The 17,901-nt window shown below is 49.6% G+C and overlaps 1 protein-coding gene across 1 annotated transcript in view; it reads right to left on the bottom strand.

Moving 5' to 3' along the window:
* The window catches only part of LOC138288379 (zinc finger protein 773-like), a 46,939-nt gene that overhangs the window by 16,461 nt on the left and 12,577 nt on the right, over positions 1–17,901 (bottom strand). Inside the window, exon 2 of the mRNA XM_069229950.1 lies at positions 2,615–3,162. Within this exon, the coding sequence (XP_069086051.1) occupies positions 2,615–3,162 (548 nt within the window). The remainder of the gene's footprint in view (positions 1–2,614; positions 3,163–17,901) is intronic.

Below are 17,901 nucleotides of genomic sequence, written 5' to 3'. Positions count from 1 at the left end.
AATCAATCACATTTAATGTAGACAAATACAAGGATATCCTTCTTCGATTTCCTGATCAAAAATGACAACCAACTTGTCACACCTTTCAGTAAACCAATTGAACGCGATACATTACTGCATAATGTCAGCTTCTATCATAGGGGTCTTAAAGAGGGCTTGCCCTAGGGCCAAATCCTTCGCCTACAAATAAATTGCACCCGAAGATTCATTATTTTGGAGAAGGAGCTATTCTTAGCCAAAAATTGCAGGACAGAGGATATAGCAAAATACTGATTAGGAATTCCCTCAAAAGAGCATGGTGCAGTCCAAGGGAAGTAATTCTACAGAATAAAGAAAGGGCTCCATTGGATAAGATTGTCTGTGTGACTACATTTTGGCCATACACAAACACGATTATTAAAATTACCAAAAAGCACTGGTCCATCCTCAGAAATGTGGACCCCATTCGAGAGACTCTTCTTTTCTCTTATAAAAGTTGTAGAAACCTAAAAGATCACTTAGCATGTGCAGACCCCAGGATTCAAAAAACAGATATGACCATATTTCCTTTACTTGGTCTGGATCCTGTTAAGGGTCATTATAAATGTGGAAATTGTGTTGCCTGTCAATATATGTCTAATATAAAGCTGTTCATACATGGTGATATTCAGGTGACTTGACGGCATCATACCAACTGTGCTTCGACATTCTTGAACTGACTAGCCTAAAAGCACTTCCCATACTATGGGAACCTATTGGGTTTTATCTTCAACTGCTAAATGTATTCTCTATCATGGTCATTACATGTTTTACGTTTTGAGCTATACAGTCGCCGTGTTGCATTGCATGATGCATAACATAATGATCCCCGCTGAGATATGGTTCCCTTCTGCCCAGGGTCATTCTATATGTATAAGATGCTATTTAGAGCAAATGGCTGAGCCATGGCAATGGGTTATAACTTGTGCTCACTGTTTTTATTTTTACATTCCTCTCACAGGTTCCCTTTGGGTTGGTTGCCAGCAGCAAGTCCAAGACAATTGCACTGATTTTTTGTATCTGTTTCAGATGCTTCATGTGCATCAGAAATTTGCCATTGTGCTTGTGGACTACATGCCAAGGTGGTTGGAAGTGAGGTTTGTATGTGCCAAAGTAGGATTTCGGTGAATTGGTACTGGATAAAGTTATACAAATTGTCTTGGGGGAGATGGAGTTTTTTTTTTGGTGGAACTGTTATCAGCCATAAATGTACTAGTCTTTATCACCCACAGAGTAATGGGCAAGCAGAGAGGATGAACAGAGTAGTCAGGGAGTGTATCAGAGGTTCTTTGGTGGCAGATATCAAAGTGGAGGACTATGCTTTGGGATTATCCTAACACAGGGTACTGCACCATTTAGTGCATTCAACGTAATGTACATTGGATAGTCTACACAGGCGCCAATATACATTAGCCATCTAAAGATGGCGAAAATATGAATCAACTCTAAAAAATGCATGTGAATTTGCAAAGCTATTGTTCGCACAGACATGGTCATAGAGCCAACAATTTCTTCAGCAATCATCCTACTCTAGAATTACTGGGGGAAGCAGATGTCAAATTTCCCCAGTTATTCTACATATCTCAGAACAATCACCATTAACTTCGACCACCCCGCAGCAGAGTTACTGGTATTGCTGATATTGGTGACTTAGTGGTAGGAAAAAGTGACAGAAATGTAAAGGGAGATATACCTGCAGGCACAGCAGGGGCATTATAATGGTGCCCATTTCAGATAAAATAAATGTTAGCAAATATATGACCTAAGCCTGTATACTACAATACAACTAAACAAGCTGGACCTTCAGACCACCTTATACTGTGTGCATAAGCCTACAGACTACAGCATCACAGACCCTAATTAATCTTCAAACCCCCTTGAACTGATATGTTGTTCTACATGATACAGTATACAACCAGCTCTCTCTGACCTGCAGGTCCACCAGTTCTACGCACATGTCCTTACACAATACAGTAAAACAGTCAATGTTTAAGAAAACACTGTAGATGCCATGGCCCTTGCCCTATCCATTCCATCACTACAGACCAAGCCTGACCTACACATCACCTTCTCCTCTACACACGGTCTTCCTCCCCTCCTGTCCTGAGCCACCTTTAATATGTTTAGTATGCACTAGCAAGAAAAAAGGAAGCTGTCTTTTACTCTCAGTGATTAACATCTCGCTCGCATCTGACACTTAAAGAACAAGGAGTACGAAGGTGCTTGGGGTGAAATCCCAGATTCTGCCACTAATTCCTCAGAGCTCCTGAGACCGGAATGTGGACTATTATGCATGGACCAGAATGCTGATCGTTTTTCATATGCAGAGTCCCAATTCTCAGCCTAGTTCTGAGAGTATGGAACAGCTCCATTGTGGAAATAGAGGAAATACCAGGTACAAAACCACTTCAGGTGTATTCCTAAATTGTGATGGTTCACCTAAATCACGGCCCCCCCAAAGATACCGCTCCACGCAACTCAGATTAAGCCCACTTCAGGTGTTACTAAAAATCTGGAAACATCCACTTGGGAGAATTTTATGTTAAATTCATTCAGAACTACACAGGTTAGTACCCACTTGTTACAAAACAAATACCTGGAATGGCTTTGAACAGCAATACATCTGATTCCATATTTCCTCTCTCTGATGGATCTGTGGTGATAGCTCCACCCTGAAATGCTGGATGTATGCAGTGGTTTTGCTGTGGACCCTCGCGATCAAACCACAATAGCTCTTGTTCATCTGGTTCCTTCTCATCTGACCTACTGACAGAATATTCTCCATCCCTCACCGGACTGACCACCTCCGAAGACACACTATCATTGTCAAGGTGATATTTACCCCGTGCTATCCAGATTTGTTCCGTAAGTCCAGCGACCCTAGACGGTACATCCTCTAAGGTATTCTGTAAGTTATCCAATTTGGCATCCAACTTCTCTAGCATAGATAAAAGGATCACATTGGACAGGTTCCCAGATAGAGGCTCCAGCTGATGGTTCCTCTCAGCATTATTTTGGGATCTTGAAGCTGACACATTATGGACAGGAGAAGATGGAAGTGTGGCTCTTACAGGTTCAGGTGAACAATGTACTTTTCTTTTTTTTCCTGGAGCTGCTCTTCTCCCCATTCTGATATTCAAGTGCCTGTGAAAGGAAGAAGAGAGAACAGAAAAACACATCATCACATGATAATTAAGTCACAATACTCCATCCTGTCTTGCCAAGCCCCTGTGTTCTAAGTTTCAGCTTTAAGTAAACATATGATTCATTATTTTTAATGCTATATGCTGCCCTTTTCAGATGACTAAAATCTAAATGTAAGGAAATGCATCCTTTTGCATGTTCACCACCACTTTTTGGAACTAATGCTGCTTGTTTTACTTTAAGAGTTCACTGAGGCCTGCTAACCATACCTCAGTGCCAGTGATTAACTCTATACAAACGTATGTTTCTTTGGCTACCCCCCAATTGGCAAGCACTGCCTTACTTTTAAGTCCCTAATATATGGTACCCAGGGCATAAAAGGCAGTGTGTCCACACAGGACCGCAGCACTGTTTGTGCCAGACTGCGTGCACAAATCGTGAAAGACACTCCGGGGTGCCACGGAATACTTGAAAGGGCAGTGTCAGACTCTTTTAAAGCAGGGCTAAAAAGCCATATGGCAGGGAGCAATATATTTGTGAATGAAGCATATGTTTTTATATATCTTTCCAGCAACACTTCCAAATTGTCATTTTGCTGGGGAAAATTAGAAGCCCCATTGGCTAACACAGGGTTAAATGGTTTACCCTTAAACACGTCTAATTCCTGAAGGGGACCACCTAACCAGGTCAAGTAAGGCATCAAATGAATGGTGAAATTAAATCCGATCTGATGGTCAGATCAGATTTAATGTCACTATTAATTTTATGCAACTTTAAGAAAGTTGCTACCTTGCACTTTAGTTAGTATATGGGCTCAAAACGGCCATTTATACAGAAAGGGTGACCCTCGGGTAGGTCGCTCCCCTGCTCACGCAGCGCCTCCAGTCCCTGACTGCCTTCCTCTCCTGTGAGTGTGCTCCCCCCTTCTTGCCCGTGTACCCCGAGTGCTTGAGCTTGTGCTGGTGCTGACTGAAATCCCTTTTCTCTCCTTGTATCCCATGCGTGTGCCCCCGAGTGACTGAAATTCCCCTTTTCTCTCCTTGTATCCCGTGCGTGTGCCCCCGAGTGCCGTGCGCCGTCCTCCCCTCTCAGCCCCTCCTTTTTAGTAGATTTAGTAGGCTCTTGTTCCCTTTTCGCCGTCTTGCCGCTTTTCCCGCCGCTCCTACCGCGCTTTTCCCGCCGTTTTTTGCCGCTCTTTTTTGCCGCTCTTTTTTGCCGCTTCCAGCTCCCCTGCCCGCCCACCTCCCGCCTCCCAGCTGACCCCGCCTCCCCACCTACCCCTTAAATGGCGGCCGCTGCGAGGCAGAGGTAGCGACCACTGACCCTCGGGTAGGTCGCTCCCCTGCTCACGCAGCGCCTCCAGTCCCTGACTGCCTTCCTCTCCTGTGAGTGTGCTCCCCCCTTCTTGCCCGTGTACCCCGAGTACTTGAGCTTGTGCTGGTGCTGACTGAAATCCCTTTTCTCTCCTTGTATCCCATGCGTGTGCCCCCGAGTGACTGAAATTCCCCTTTTCTCTCCTTGTATCCCGTGCGTGTGCCCCCGAGTGCCGTGCGCCGTCCTCCCCTCTCAGCCCCTCCTTTTTAGTAGATTTAGTAGGCTCTTGTTCCCTTTTCGCCGTTTTGCCGCTTTTCCCGCCGCTCCTACCGCGCTTTTCCCGCCGTTTTTTGCCGCTCTTTTTTGCCGCTCTTTTTTGCCGCTCTTTTTTGCCGCTTCCAGCTCCCCTGCCCGCCCACCTCCCGCCTCCCAGCTGACCCCGCCTCCCCACCTACCCTTTAAATGGCGGCCGCTGCGAGGCCGCGCAGCGGACGCGCGCAGCGTGCGCGCCGCTGGCGCGCCGAAGGCGCGCCTAAGGCAAGCCCGTCTGCGCCCGTCCGCGCCTGGACCGCACCTAGTGCCCGAACCCCTGGCCCCCGCGCCCCCCGCTTGACCTATGACTCCGCCACCCTCGCCAACCTCAACCCCGGCCGCGCGCCGGGCTGCTACCGCGCCACCCCCAAACGTACCCACGGACCCTTCACCTGCAGCAACTGCCGCTTCACCTGCCTACGGACCCACACCGCCACCACCAAGAACGACGCCCCCGGAAGCAACCTCGAATGCATCCTGGTCAACACCCGCTCCGTCCACAGGCACGCCATCGAACTGTGGAACCTCATCAACTCAACGAACCCAGACATCGCCTTCCTCACCGAGACCTGGATGAACCCCTCCTCGGCACCCGACATCGCCATAGCCATCCCCGACGGCTACAAAATCATCCGGAGAGACCGCTTCAACCGCACCGGAGGAGGCATCGCCATCGCACACAAAAGCTCCATCAGCATCTCGACCCACACCGACAACTCACTTCCCGACGCCGAACACCTCCACTTCGCGATCCACATCGACCCCAAGACAACCCTAAGAGGCACCCTCATGTACAGACCACCAGGACCCCGCACCAAGTTCAGCGAAGACATCGCAGACTTCGTCAACCCCCACGCACTCTCATCCACCGACTACATCCTCCTAGGAGACCTCAACTTTCACCTGGAGAACCACACCGACAACAACACCACCGCCGTTCTAGACAACCTCGCCAACCTGGGACTGAAACAACTGGTCAACACCCCCACCCACTACGCCGGACACACGCTCGACCCCATCTTCTCCTCAAGCAAACACATCACCTTCAGCCACACCACCGAACTCACATGGTCGGACCACAGCTGCGTCCACTTCAGCTTCAAGAAAACCACCGTGCATCACCACACCCGGCAACCACCAAAAAGATACTGGAACCGAATCACCACAGAACAACTCGCAGCAACGCTCTCCCTGAACCAACCCACCAGCACCAGCAACCCCAACGAGGCCGCCAACAACCTCACCAACTGGATCTCCGACTGCGCCCACCTCCTGGCCCCTCTGAAGACCCAAACCAACACCAACAACCACAAGAAAAACTCCTGGTTCACCACCGAACTCAAAAACTCCAAGAAAGAATGCCGCCTCCGCGAGAAGACATGGCGCCTCAACCCGACAGAGGAAAACCTGACAGCTCTCAAGGACACCACCCGCCAACACCACCAACGCCTCCGCACCGCACGAAAAACAGCCTACCAGAACAGACTTGACAACAACGCCCACAACAGCAAGGAACTATTTGGCATCGTCAAAGAGCTCTCCAACCCGGATGCAGAAACCAACCCCATCCCTCCCTCACAGGACCTCTGCGACTCCCTCGCGACCTTCTTCCACCGTAAGATTGCCGACATCTACAACAGCTTCACGACCTCCAACATGAACCCGCCCCCGGAAGCCGCGAACGACATCTCCACCATCCTCGCCTGGAACCCTACCACCACCGAGGAAACCACCCGCGTCATGAACTCGATCCACTCGGGATCACCCTCCGACCCCTGTCCTCACCACATTTACAACAAGGCCGACAACATCATCGCACCCCACCTCCGAGACGTCATCAACGCCTCCCTCACCACTGCTACCTTCCCTGAAAGCTGGAAACACGCAGAACTCAACGCCCTCTTAAAGAAACCTACAGCAGACCCCACCGAACTCAAAAACTTCCGGCCTATCTCCCTCCTACCGTTCCCCGCCAAAGTGATTGAGAAAATCGTCAACGCTCAACTCACCGCCGCCCTGGAAACCTCTGACTCCCTCGACTCCACTCAGTTCGGATTCAGGGCCAACCGAAACCGCCCTCATCGCAGCCACGGACGACATCCGAGCCCTGACCGACAAGGGTGAAACCGTGGCCCTCATTCTCCTGGATCTCTCTGCAGCCTTCGACACGGTCTGCCACCGCACCCTGATAGACCGCCTCTGCAGCGCCGGCATCAGAGGCAAGGCCCTGGAATGGGTCATCTCCTTCCTCTCCGGAAGGACCCAGAGAGTCCGCCTCCCCCCCTTCAGATCCGCAGCCACGGAGATCATCTGCGGCGTACCCCAAGGATCCTCCCTCAGCCCCACCCTATTCAACGTCTACATGACCCCCCTGGCAAACATCGCATGCAAACACGGACTCGACATCATATCCTACGCCGACGACACCCAGCTCATCTTATCCCTCACCAACAACCCCACATCAGCAAGGACCAGACTGCACGACGGCATGAAGGAAGTAGCGACCTGGATGACAGACAGCTGACTGAAACTGAACACAGATAAAACGGAGGTCCTCATACTCGGCCCTACCCCCTCCGCATGGGACGACTCCTGGTGGCCCCCCGCCCTAGGCAGCACTCCCCAACCGACCAACCACGCACGCAACCTCGGCTTCATCCTGGACTCCTCCCTCTCGATGACCAGACAGGTCAACTCGGTGACCTCAGCGTGCTTCAACACCCTCTGCATGCTCCGCAAGATCTTCCGCTGGATCCCCATCGACACCAGGAAGACCGTCACCCACGCCCTCGTCACCAGCCGCCTGGACTACGGGAACACTCTGTACGCCGGCATCACCACCAAGCTGCAGAGGAAACTTCAACGGATCCAGAACGCCGCAGCACGACTCATCCTGGACATACCTCGCCACCACCACATCTCCGGACACCTGAGAAAACTCCACTGGCTACCGGTCAACAAGAGGATCACCTTCAGACTCCTCACCCACGCACACAAAGCCCTCTACAACCTCGGACCCAAACTCATCAACTCCCGCGTCTCCTTCTACACCCCTCCGCGCACTCTGCGCTCCACCGGTCAGGCCTTGGCAGCCGTTCCCCGCATCCGCAAAACCACCGCCGGAGGAAAATCCTTCTCTTTTCTGGCAGCGAAGACCTGGAACTCCCTGCCCAGTCACCTTCGCGCCATACCCGAACACCTCCCCTTCAGAAGGCAGCTCAAGACCTGGCTCTTCGAGCACTGACCCCCTCCCCCCCAGCGCCTTGAGACCCTTATGGGTGAGTAGCGCGCTTTATAAATGTGATTGATTGATTGATTGATCAGATTTAATGTCACTATTAATTTTATGCAACTTTAAGAAAGTTGCTACCTTGCACTTTAGTTAGTATATGGGCTCAAAACGGCCATTTATACAGAAAGGGTTTCTGGCCGCCTGGTGAGATGTGTGAATGACTCCCTTACCTGGGAACAAAGGCCCTGGAGCGAGGTGTGACCTCCTCCCCAGGAAGGGTGCAAAGGGTGTTAGCGTAAAAGTTGAGCTTCAGGCGAAGCGCCTTTGAAGGGTTGCTGGGAACAACACTCCTGAGCAGTATGCCTTTTGTTTCTGCAGACATTTAGGAGACAGGGCCAAGAGGGAGAGACCACGTTAGAACCAGATTTGATATGGGCATGTAGCCCACCGGTAGCCACACCCAGAGGGTGGGTACCCTGCTCCTCAAAACCAAGGAAAGGTCATGCCATTTTGGAAGGGGAAAGAAGGGGCACTTCTGGGATAGCATGGTGCCACACATCACAGGAACTGCATCAACAGAGAGGAGGGGACCCAATAGCTCACTGGACAGTGATCGCGTGGTCCTCTAAAGGCATGTTTCTGAGATAAAATGGGCAACCCTGGCACCCTTAGTTCACCACTGGAAAAGAAGAAAGTACAGGAGAAGGCTTATCCTGCTGGCTTTCGATTGTGCAAAGAGAAGCTGCACCGCTGAAAGGACTGCATCTGCTGCACTTTTGGGCTAGTGAGCTGGGATCCTGCCTGTGGCTCTTGACCTCTGGAAAACTTGATTTCCAAACTTCACCAACTCCAGTGACTCCAAGGATCAGGTGGCTGGTCTTTGAACTGACATAAGGGACACAAGAATTGAAAGGGCCCAAATAGACAAATTGGTAGCCTCTGTGGAAGTTTCCCTACTACCTGTCCCCGGGCGCACCAACAAAGGAATCAGAGATAGAACAAAGACTGCTAGACCCGGGAGAGCTATCAGTGACTAGATTCGTTGAATTACAAGGGGACAAGCCCCAGCCCAAGGTTTTGCCTCCAACAGCGGTGTATTGCCCCAGTAGTACAGCAGCACCTGTGCAACTACTGCAAAAGAAAGGGCTTTGAGGGACGTTGATCAACGTGACCAGGTTTGCCCCACACCACCCATGGACTGAAGAACCACAAAGACACCCCAATTGACCGGACCACAAATGGAGCATCCTTGTGAGCATCTTTGCCTGTATCAAGCATCAGGAATACTCTGTTGTTTCCTATGGCGGTCGTGTTCAAAGTTGGAAACTTGCTTTAAAAATTGCCCTGGAGGGCAGCGAACTGTTCAAAGTATCCTTTCTGGCCCTCTGGTGCTCGTCCCCATCGGATTTGGTCACCCAAGCCGGGCCAGAACACTCTAAATTTTCCAGACCTCCCAAAAGTTTTCGTATTTTATGTTTGCCAATGCTTGTTTGTGGTTGCACTTAAAAGTATTTAAACATTCTAAAATCTCTAACTCTAGAACATTCTGGACGATTTTAATGATCAAAGACTCCAAAAATTAATAAAAATACACTCTATTGTTATAAATTGTTGCTGTGTCTATTGGTATGTGATTTTCTTATTTCGCTATATAACGTGTGGTTAAATGCTTTACACTTAGTTTGTTTACTGTGCCTTACTGCTCCCTGCCACAGCTGCCCAGGGTTGAGCTAGAGGTGAAGTAAATAAAACTGTTCTTTCCCAAAGCTCCCTGGGAGTGTACTTCACAATACGGCTACCTAGCCCTATTATATAGTACACTCAGATCCTCACACTGAATTAATGCTCTGCACTATTTGAGAGCAGAACTCACTGTAACAGTCCCATTTACCTCCCACCAACCTCCCACCCCAGCTCTAGGAGCTCTCTCAGTAATAGTTCAACTACCAGCTTAAAACACTGGCCACTACAACAAAATTACTAGCACATGTCAAGAGCTGGGAAGGATCCACGCTCCTCAAGTTCAGGCTGGAGGATCCACCCTACTTGAGGTCAGGCTGAAGAAATCCACCCTACTCAAGTTCAGGCTGGAGCATCCACCCTACTCAAGGTCAGGCTGGAGGCATCCACCCTACTCGAGGTCAGGCTGGAGGGATCCACCCTGCTCGAGGCACTGCTGGGTAAGAATCAGAGCTGGTATATATGAAAGATGAAGTTTGCAGAAAACACTTGAATGTAAAAGAAAATCAAGAACCAAACACAAAAGTATTAGTTTTGGTTAAATTATCTGTCAAATCATTTAGTTTGTTACACTCTTCCAGTTGATCTTACTCACAAGACCTATCAAACAGTACATTAACCTTCTTATGTCTTTGTCCCTTCACCTACTGAGAGAATGTGCAACTTTTTTGAGAGTGTTGGACAAATCAGAAGAATAGAGGCCGAAAAATGAAGCAAGAATAAATTGCTGCTTTGCACCACAAATAGAGTAAATATGTTTGGTCAGTTGATCGTTCAGCCCTACTCGTACCCATTGCCAGTTGTCAATATTGTGATCTGTAAGAAGTATTAACAATGAACGAGAAATATCTCAGCTGTGTAGTTTCTGTCAAAGCTTAACTCAAGCACCTTATTGAATACAGCCAAATAGTCTTTAAAGCATGTATACAGTTTCTCATCCTTAATGAGTTTTGTGTATTTACTTTGCAGCACTGCAAAAGTCAATATATTGTCAGTGGCGGGTGCGTCATTGCGAAAAGGGGAGAATCCAAGTGGCTTTAACCATTCTTTAGGTTCATATCATTTTAGTAAAGATTTGAGCATCACTACCAAGACGGGCTACGAGGCCATAGTTTTTCATCTCTTTTTGATCTTCCTTTTTAAATATCGATCTATAAAAGAGTCACACCAAGAATCTAGGATAAGTTCTGAAGAGAAAGTATTTTTGAGGAACATAATTAAACTTTTGTCTAAAACCTTGGGGCAAGCTTGAAACCTATCTACCGGATGGCTAGTAAGGGCAGGAGCCGTTCTGACTTCAGCAGTATCTATGTGCGCATGTGCAAGAGTTTCTACATCCAGCGCACGTACATGTGAAGGGAAATTAACATCTAAACAATGCGAATTGAAAACCTTTGTCAATCAGTTTACCCAAGTATGTGGTTTTACATGAAAGGTTTTTATAGTTTAAATATTTCAATCTCTAGTATTTACTGTCTCCTTAAGCCTTTTCTTGTTTTTTTGCTGTATAATGATGAAGAGTTCCAGCCATTTACATTCATTCCAGACGGAGTCTAACGACTTCCAAGATGGGCAGATTATATACTTTCCTTCTTACGTTCTACTTCGTTTTTACATTGATGCTTTGATTGTGGTTTCTTTAGAATGTTAACATGTTTTAAAAGGGTTTTGGTAATTTCATCTAATAAGTGATGATTGTATCAAAGTTTAATGAGACTGTGAAGATCATACAGTACATTCAGAGGCTCAGGAATCAAAAATCAGGCCTATGGTTCTCTCCAAGGAGTACATCAATTAATTTTTCTTACAAACTGGAAAAATAGGGTAAATGTGATAGTTAAAGCTCAACAAGGTTAACTAATTGTTAGGCCCCTTCAGTTTTTTATTAGACACAATGGCCCTCATTATGACCCTAGCGGTCATACCCCAACCCGACATCTCTGCTCTGCCGACCTTGCCCTCACAACCATCCCACGCGTCGGCAGAACTACAACCGGTGGTAGATCATTCTCGCACCTCACCGCCAAAACGTGGAACACTCTTCCTACTCACCTGCGTCAGACCAAAGACCTCCTTACCTTCAGGAAACTTCTCAAGACCTGGCTGTTCGAGAAGTAGCAGCACCTCCCCCCCACCCTCCTCAGCGCCTTACGGGTGAGTAGTGTACTTTACAAATTCCTGATTGATTGATTGATTGTGGTCCTAGGACTGCCAGGCCCGCGGTGGTGGTCAGACCTCCACGCTCGTGCAAGTCCGTCAGTCACATTACAACTGTGGCGGAGCCGCCACAGTTGGACCACTGACACCACTAGGTTGCTGCCAGTCGGCAGCCTGGCGGTCCTGCTGGTCATAATCCACCAGGGTGGCATGCAGCACCGCCCGGGGGATTACGAGTCTCCATTCTGCCAGCCTTTTCATGACGGTCGGCCCGCCATGGAAAGTTTGGCGGAATGGGGGTGTCAGAGGCCCCTGCACTGCCCATGCAATGGGCCTACGGCCTACCTTAGGGGTGTCTTACATGTAGTAAAAGGGAAGGTTTAGGCCTGGCAAGTGGGTACACTTGCCAAGTCGAATTAGTAGTTGAAAACGGCAAACACAGACACTGCAGTGGCAGGTCTGAGCCATGTTTACAGGGCAACCAAAGTGGGTGGCACAACCAGTGCTGCAGGCCCACTAGTAGCATTTGATTTACAGGCCCTGGGCACCTCTAGTGCACTTCACTAGGGACTTATTAGTACCAAATCCACAGTACAACTTATATGGGGAGCACTTGCACTTTAACACTGATTAGCATTGGTACAGTGCGCAGAGACAATAAACCAGCAAAAACAGAGTCCAGTACACCATAAAACCAGGAGGTCAGAAGGCAAAAAGACAGGGGAGACCGCCAAAAAGCTGCCAGGTCAAACACATGTCCCTCCAGCTGAGAGTAGGGGGAACTACTCAACCCCTGGGGAGTCCTCGTCACTAAGGCAGAAGAACATGGACACACTATCAGTGTTGGCGTGTTCTGTGCCAGGGCGGTGTTCCACCGTAAAGTCCATCCCCTGTAGGGAAATGGACCACCTCAGCAGTTTTGGGTTCTCACCCCTCATCTGCATTATCCATCTGAGGGGCCTGTGGACCTGTGGTCGGTCTGAACGCGGAAGTGAAACCCAAACAAGTAGGGTCTTAGCTTCTTCAGTGCCCAGACCACAGCAAAAGCTTCCCTTTCAATTGCACTCCACTTCTGTTCCCTGGGGAGTAGTCTCCTGCTAAGGAAGACTACAGGCTGGTCTAGAGAGTGAAAGTACTGCTTCCACACCATGCGCAGAAGCATCTGTCTGTACCACAAACTCCTTGGAGAAGTTAGAGGCTGGAGGACGGGCGCTCCTTCAGGGTGTCAAACGGGGTCTGGCATGCCTCAGTTCAGATCACCTGTCTAGGATGCTGCTTAGAAGTCAGCTCTGTCAAGGGGGCAACACTGGTGCCATATTCCTTGACAAACCTTCTGTAGTACCCGGTGAAGCCTAAGAAGGCTCTCACCTCTATCTGGTTCTTGGGGGGTGCCAAAGCCCGAATGGCATACATTTTGGGTTATAGGGGTGCCTCCTGGACACTTTCAACCTTGCAGCGCCTTCAACATTTCCCAGAGGTGGTGCAAGTGGTCCTCCCAACTTGAGCTGAAAACAGCAATGTCGTTAAGGTAGACGGCACTGAAGTTTTCAAGCCCAGCCAGGACCTGATTGACCAGCCTCTGGAAGGGCCTGACGGGAACTGGAAGTGCCCCTCTGTTGTTTAGAATGCTGACCTCTCCTTGGCCCCCTCGGTTAAAGCAATCTGCCAGTACCCAGACGTTAAATCAAATGTGCTGAGGAACTTGGCTGCCCCCAACCGATCTGTGAGCTCATCAGCTCTGGGAAGGGGTGGGTGTCTGTTTTGGTGACGGCATTGAGCACCCGGTAGTCCACACAGAACCGAAGTCCTAGTGTGGCACTAGATGCAGCAGGCTTGGGTACCAAGACCACTGGGCTGGACCAAGGGCTGCTAGAGCACTCAATCACCCCTAAAGTCATCATCTTCCTTGATGCTGGCTTTCAATCTATCAGCCAACCTGTAACTTTGTTTTTCACAGGCAGGCTGTCCCCAGTGTCCACATCATACAAGCATAGATGGTTGATACCTGAAGTGAGTGTGAATAGAGTGGCAAAGTGTTTTAGTAACTGGTGACACTCACTCTGCTGTTCTAGAGTCAGAGAAGGGGAGAGGACTACGCCTTCTACTGACCCATCCTGCTCCTTGGCAGACAGGAGGTCAGGGAGAGGTTCACTATCCTCTTCTGCACCATCATCTGTAGCCAGAAGCATGGTTAACGTGGACTTCTCAAAGTGAGGTTTGAGGCGGTTCACATGTAGAGCCCTCAAGGGGTTCCTAGGAGCCTGCAAGTCCACAAAGTAGGTGACGTCACTCTTGCACTCCTTCACCTCAAATGGCCCTGACCACCTGTCCTGCAGAGCACAAGGCTCTATGGGGGCCATGACCCACACTTTTTGGCCAGGCTGAAACTCAACCAGAGTGGTATTCTGGTCGTACCAGTGTTTCATCCTCCTGGCTTGCCTCATGGTTCTCTTGTGCGAGCTTCCTGAAGCGGGCGGTCTGGTTTCGGAAGGCCAGCATGTAACTAAATACATCCTGGGGTGGCTTCCTAGGAGCTTGCTTTCAGCCCTCTTTCACCAGACTCAGAGGTCCTTTGACTGGGTGCCCATACAACAGTTCAAAGGGGCTAAAGCCAACCCCTTCTGTGGTACATCCTGGTAGGCAAAGAGAAGGCATGGTAAGAGGACGTCCCACTTACGCCTCATGGAGTCTTACAGACCCCCAATCATGCCTTTCAGGGTGCGTTTGAATCTTTCAACCAACCTGTTACTTTGGGGGCGTTAAGGAGTGGTGAATTTGTAGTTTACTCCACATTCCTTCCACATGGTCTTTATGTTCATGGACATAATGTTGGTACCCCGGTCAGATACCACCTCCTTGGGGAAACTCACTCAGGTAAAGATCCCCATCAGTGCCTTGGCCACAACGGGCACTGTCACTGTTCTCAGAGGGATAGGTTCCGGGTACTGGGTACCATGGTCCACCATGACCAGGATGAACTTGTTGCCTAGGGCTGTCTTGGGGTCCAGAGGCCCCACTATGTCAAAGCAAAAGGGGTGCTCACAACAGGAAATGGTTGGGGGGGGGGCGTTACATTTCCCTCCACTTTTGCCACTTGCTTGGCAAGTCTGGCAGGATCCACAGAACGCGTCTCAATGTTTTCTCATCTGAGGCCAATGAAAGTGGGTAACAAGCCTGGCAAAGGTCTTGCTGTGCCCCAAATGTACTGCCAAAGGCATATCATGAGCCAAACCTGGTAGGAAGGCTCTGAAGCGCTGGGGTACCACCAGCACACGGGCTGCCCAAGTTCAACAATCTTAGGATCGCTATACAGAAGATCCTTCTCCCTGTATATCAGGTGATCCTTTGGGCTCAGCACCAGCGTCCTGGTCTTTGGCCTGCTGCCTAAGACCCATGAGAGTAGGGCACACCTTCTGCTCTGTGCAGAAATCCTTTCTAATGGGACCCCGCTCTTGCTGCCAATGGGTCAGCTCAGCTAGGTCTCTCAGTTCAGCCACTTGCTCCCCTGTAGGTGCTGGGGCTTCCCCCTCGAGGTCAGCCTCCTCCCAGACCGTGGGACCTTCTGGGGTGGGTTTCCCATGCCCTTTGCCCTTTCTCTTGGTGGTCAGCTGGGGCACTGTTTCAGGCTCCAGGTCTGTCTGATCACCCTGACTAGCTGCCATGGACCGAGTGGTCAGGCATGCTCACTCTGGCAACCCCAACATCCCCAAGTTCGACCTGAGCTCCACCTCCTTCCAGGTGGAAGCCTCCAAGCCGTTGCCTAGCAGACAGTCAACTGGCATGTTAGGACTCACAGCCACCCTCAAGGAACCTGAGATCCTGCCCCACTCAAAGGGAACCTGTGCCACCTTACAGTGGCGCTCCGACTTGTCCACTGCAACAACTTGGTGGAATACACAAGGAACCATGTGCTCTTCAGACACTAGGTGACACTGGACCATGGTCACACTGGCTCTAGTGTCTCTGAGAGCTTCTACTCTCTGCCCATTGATGGTCACCCGCTGCCTGTATTTCTTAGTGTTATCAGGCATTAGGTTTGTCTGGACCATCTCGCCGTCCCTTGTGGGATCCCCACACCCACCTGGGACCACCTCCTCTCCAAGCGCTACACTTGTCAACCCCTTGGTCTGCCCACCGCAAGGTGGTGGTGTCCACTTGGGACATTTGGGATCTCCCTTCATGTGACCCTCCTGGTCATAAGCAAAGCACTGCCTCTGCAGGCTTTCCTGAAGAGGCCCATGGTTTCTTATCTCCTGGGGGGTGAGATTTCCTATCTGGGTTAGTAGATTAGGGCACGTTGGGAAACTCCTTTTGTTTACCTTGTTCCCCCCACTCTGCTGCTAGGAACCCTGCCCACCTTTTTCAGAATCTCCCCCATATACCTTTTTGTGCACTCTGGTACTCACCCAGCAGTCCGCCTCCATAGCAAGCTTCCTGGGTTCAGTCAGCTTAATATCAGTCAATTGATGGCGCAGCTCTGCAAAACACAGCCTAGACAAATGCTCCCACGCAATTAAGTTGTACAGCCTCTGAAAATCTGTCACATTACTGCCCTTCATCCAACCATCCAGTGCTCTGCAAAACGAATCTACACATTCTAACCAGGTCTGGGATTCAGTTTTCTTACTCTGCCTAAACTGATCCCTATACTTGTCAGGAGTGAGACCATACCGAGTGAGGAGGGCCTCCTTCATGTCAGCGTAGGTGAGGTTGTACCCCCTTACCAAAAGCTAACAAAGTGTCCCTCCCCTCTTCTGTGAAGTGGTTTCACAATCCTGCCCCTCAATTCTTCTCAAGGACCCCATTCATGTGGATGGATGTCTCATAGCCCTGAAACCACCTCTGAATGTCATCTCCCTTCTTGTACTCTCTCACTACGTTTTTAGGAATGTGCACAATTCTGTCTGACTGCACTGATGAATTGCTGCCACCATCCTGGCTGGACCTGCTCCTCACACCCAGCTCTTTCACTTTGGTCCAAAAGCATCTTTCTTTCCTCCATGGTTCCCTGCTCCCTCGGAGGCTCCATTTTTAATCTCTCCAACTCAATTTGGTGCCTCCTGGCTTATCTCCTGTCCTCCAACTCCTCTGGAGTCAGGCCTTTTGATCCACCACTGCTGGCACAGGGGGTACCTCCCCCCCTGGCAGCTCCTGCACCCTCAGTACATCTTCCCTAGAATGTGTGTCAGAAAAATCTCCATTTGGATCCTCAGACTGCCCACTGGCAGCTCTGGTGGCTTCCCATGCCCTCAGCGCCTTTTGTAGCTCCTACTTTTTGGGGAGGCCTCTGACCTGAACTTTGAGGTTTTTACAAACTCCTTTCAGCTCTTCTACAGTATAGGTTTCCAACCTATCCTCCTCAAAAATCAAATCCTGGGATGGAACTGAAGATGCTCTTGATTGAGACATAATGTAGTTGGGGTTCACTTGAACTCAACATCAAAATAGGTCAAAGAAATAAATTCGAAAACCAAAAAATCTGTATGAGGCACATAATGGTCTGCGATATGGTGATAGTGTACACCAATCACTGTAAGCCAAGTGCAAGTCCTATCCTCACCCCTGACAGCCAATGTAGAAATGGGGTCTTTAGTTGGCAGTCAGTTTTCACCCTGTAGGGACCCTTATTCTAGTCAGGATAAGGGAGATACCCGCAAGTCAGAGATATAAGGCTCTGTCCAAGCACTGGCCTTGGGTGCTGTGTATAACAGTTGGACCCACTGTAGGTAAGCTGGTGTACTGCATATCTGGCCAGCTCAACTATCTTGAAGTCCCATCCCAGGGTATCAAAGGTCTGACGGATATCCAGGGACAGACAGCCAGCAAATAGGTAGTGCTCTCGAGCGACATCCATTATATAAAATAACAATAGATATTTAGGAAGGTGTTACGCCAGGGAATGACGCCACATCGATCGGTTTACAATAACCTCAGGAGCAATGGGAGCAGCCTACGCACTAGGACTTTACATTTAGTGTTTAGCA

This window comes from Pleurodeles waltl, chromosome 4_1 (assembly GCF_031143425.1).
Source record: "Pleurodeles waltl isolate 20211129_DDA chromosome 4_1, aPleWal1.hap1.20221129, whole genome shotgun sequence".
NCBI lineage: Eukaryota > Metazoa > Chordata > Amphibia > Caudata > Salamandridae > Pleurodeles > Pleurodeles waltl.
The sequence above is the reverse complement of the archived record's forward strand: the minus strand, read 5'-3'. Positions and strand labels throughout refer to the sequence as shown.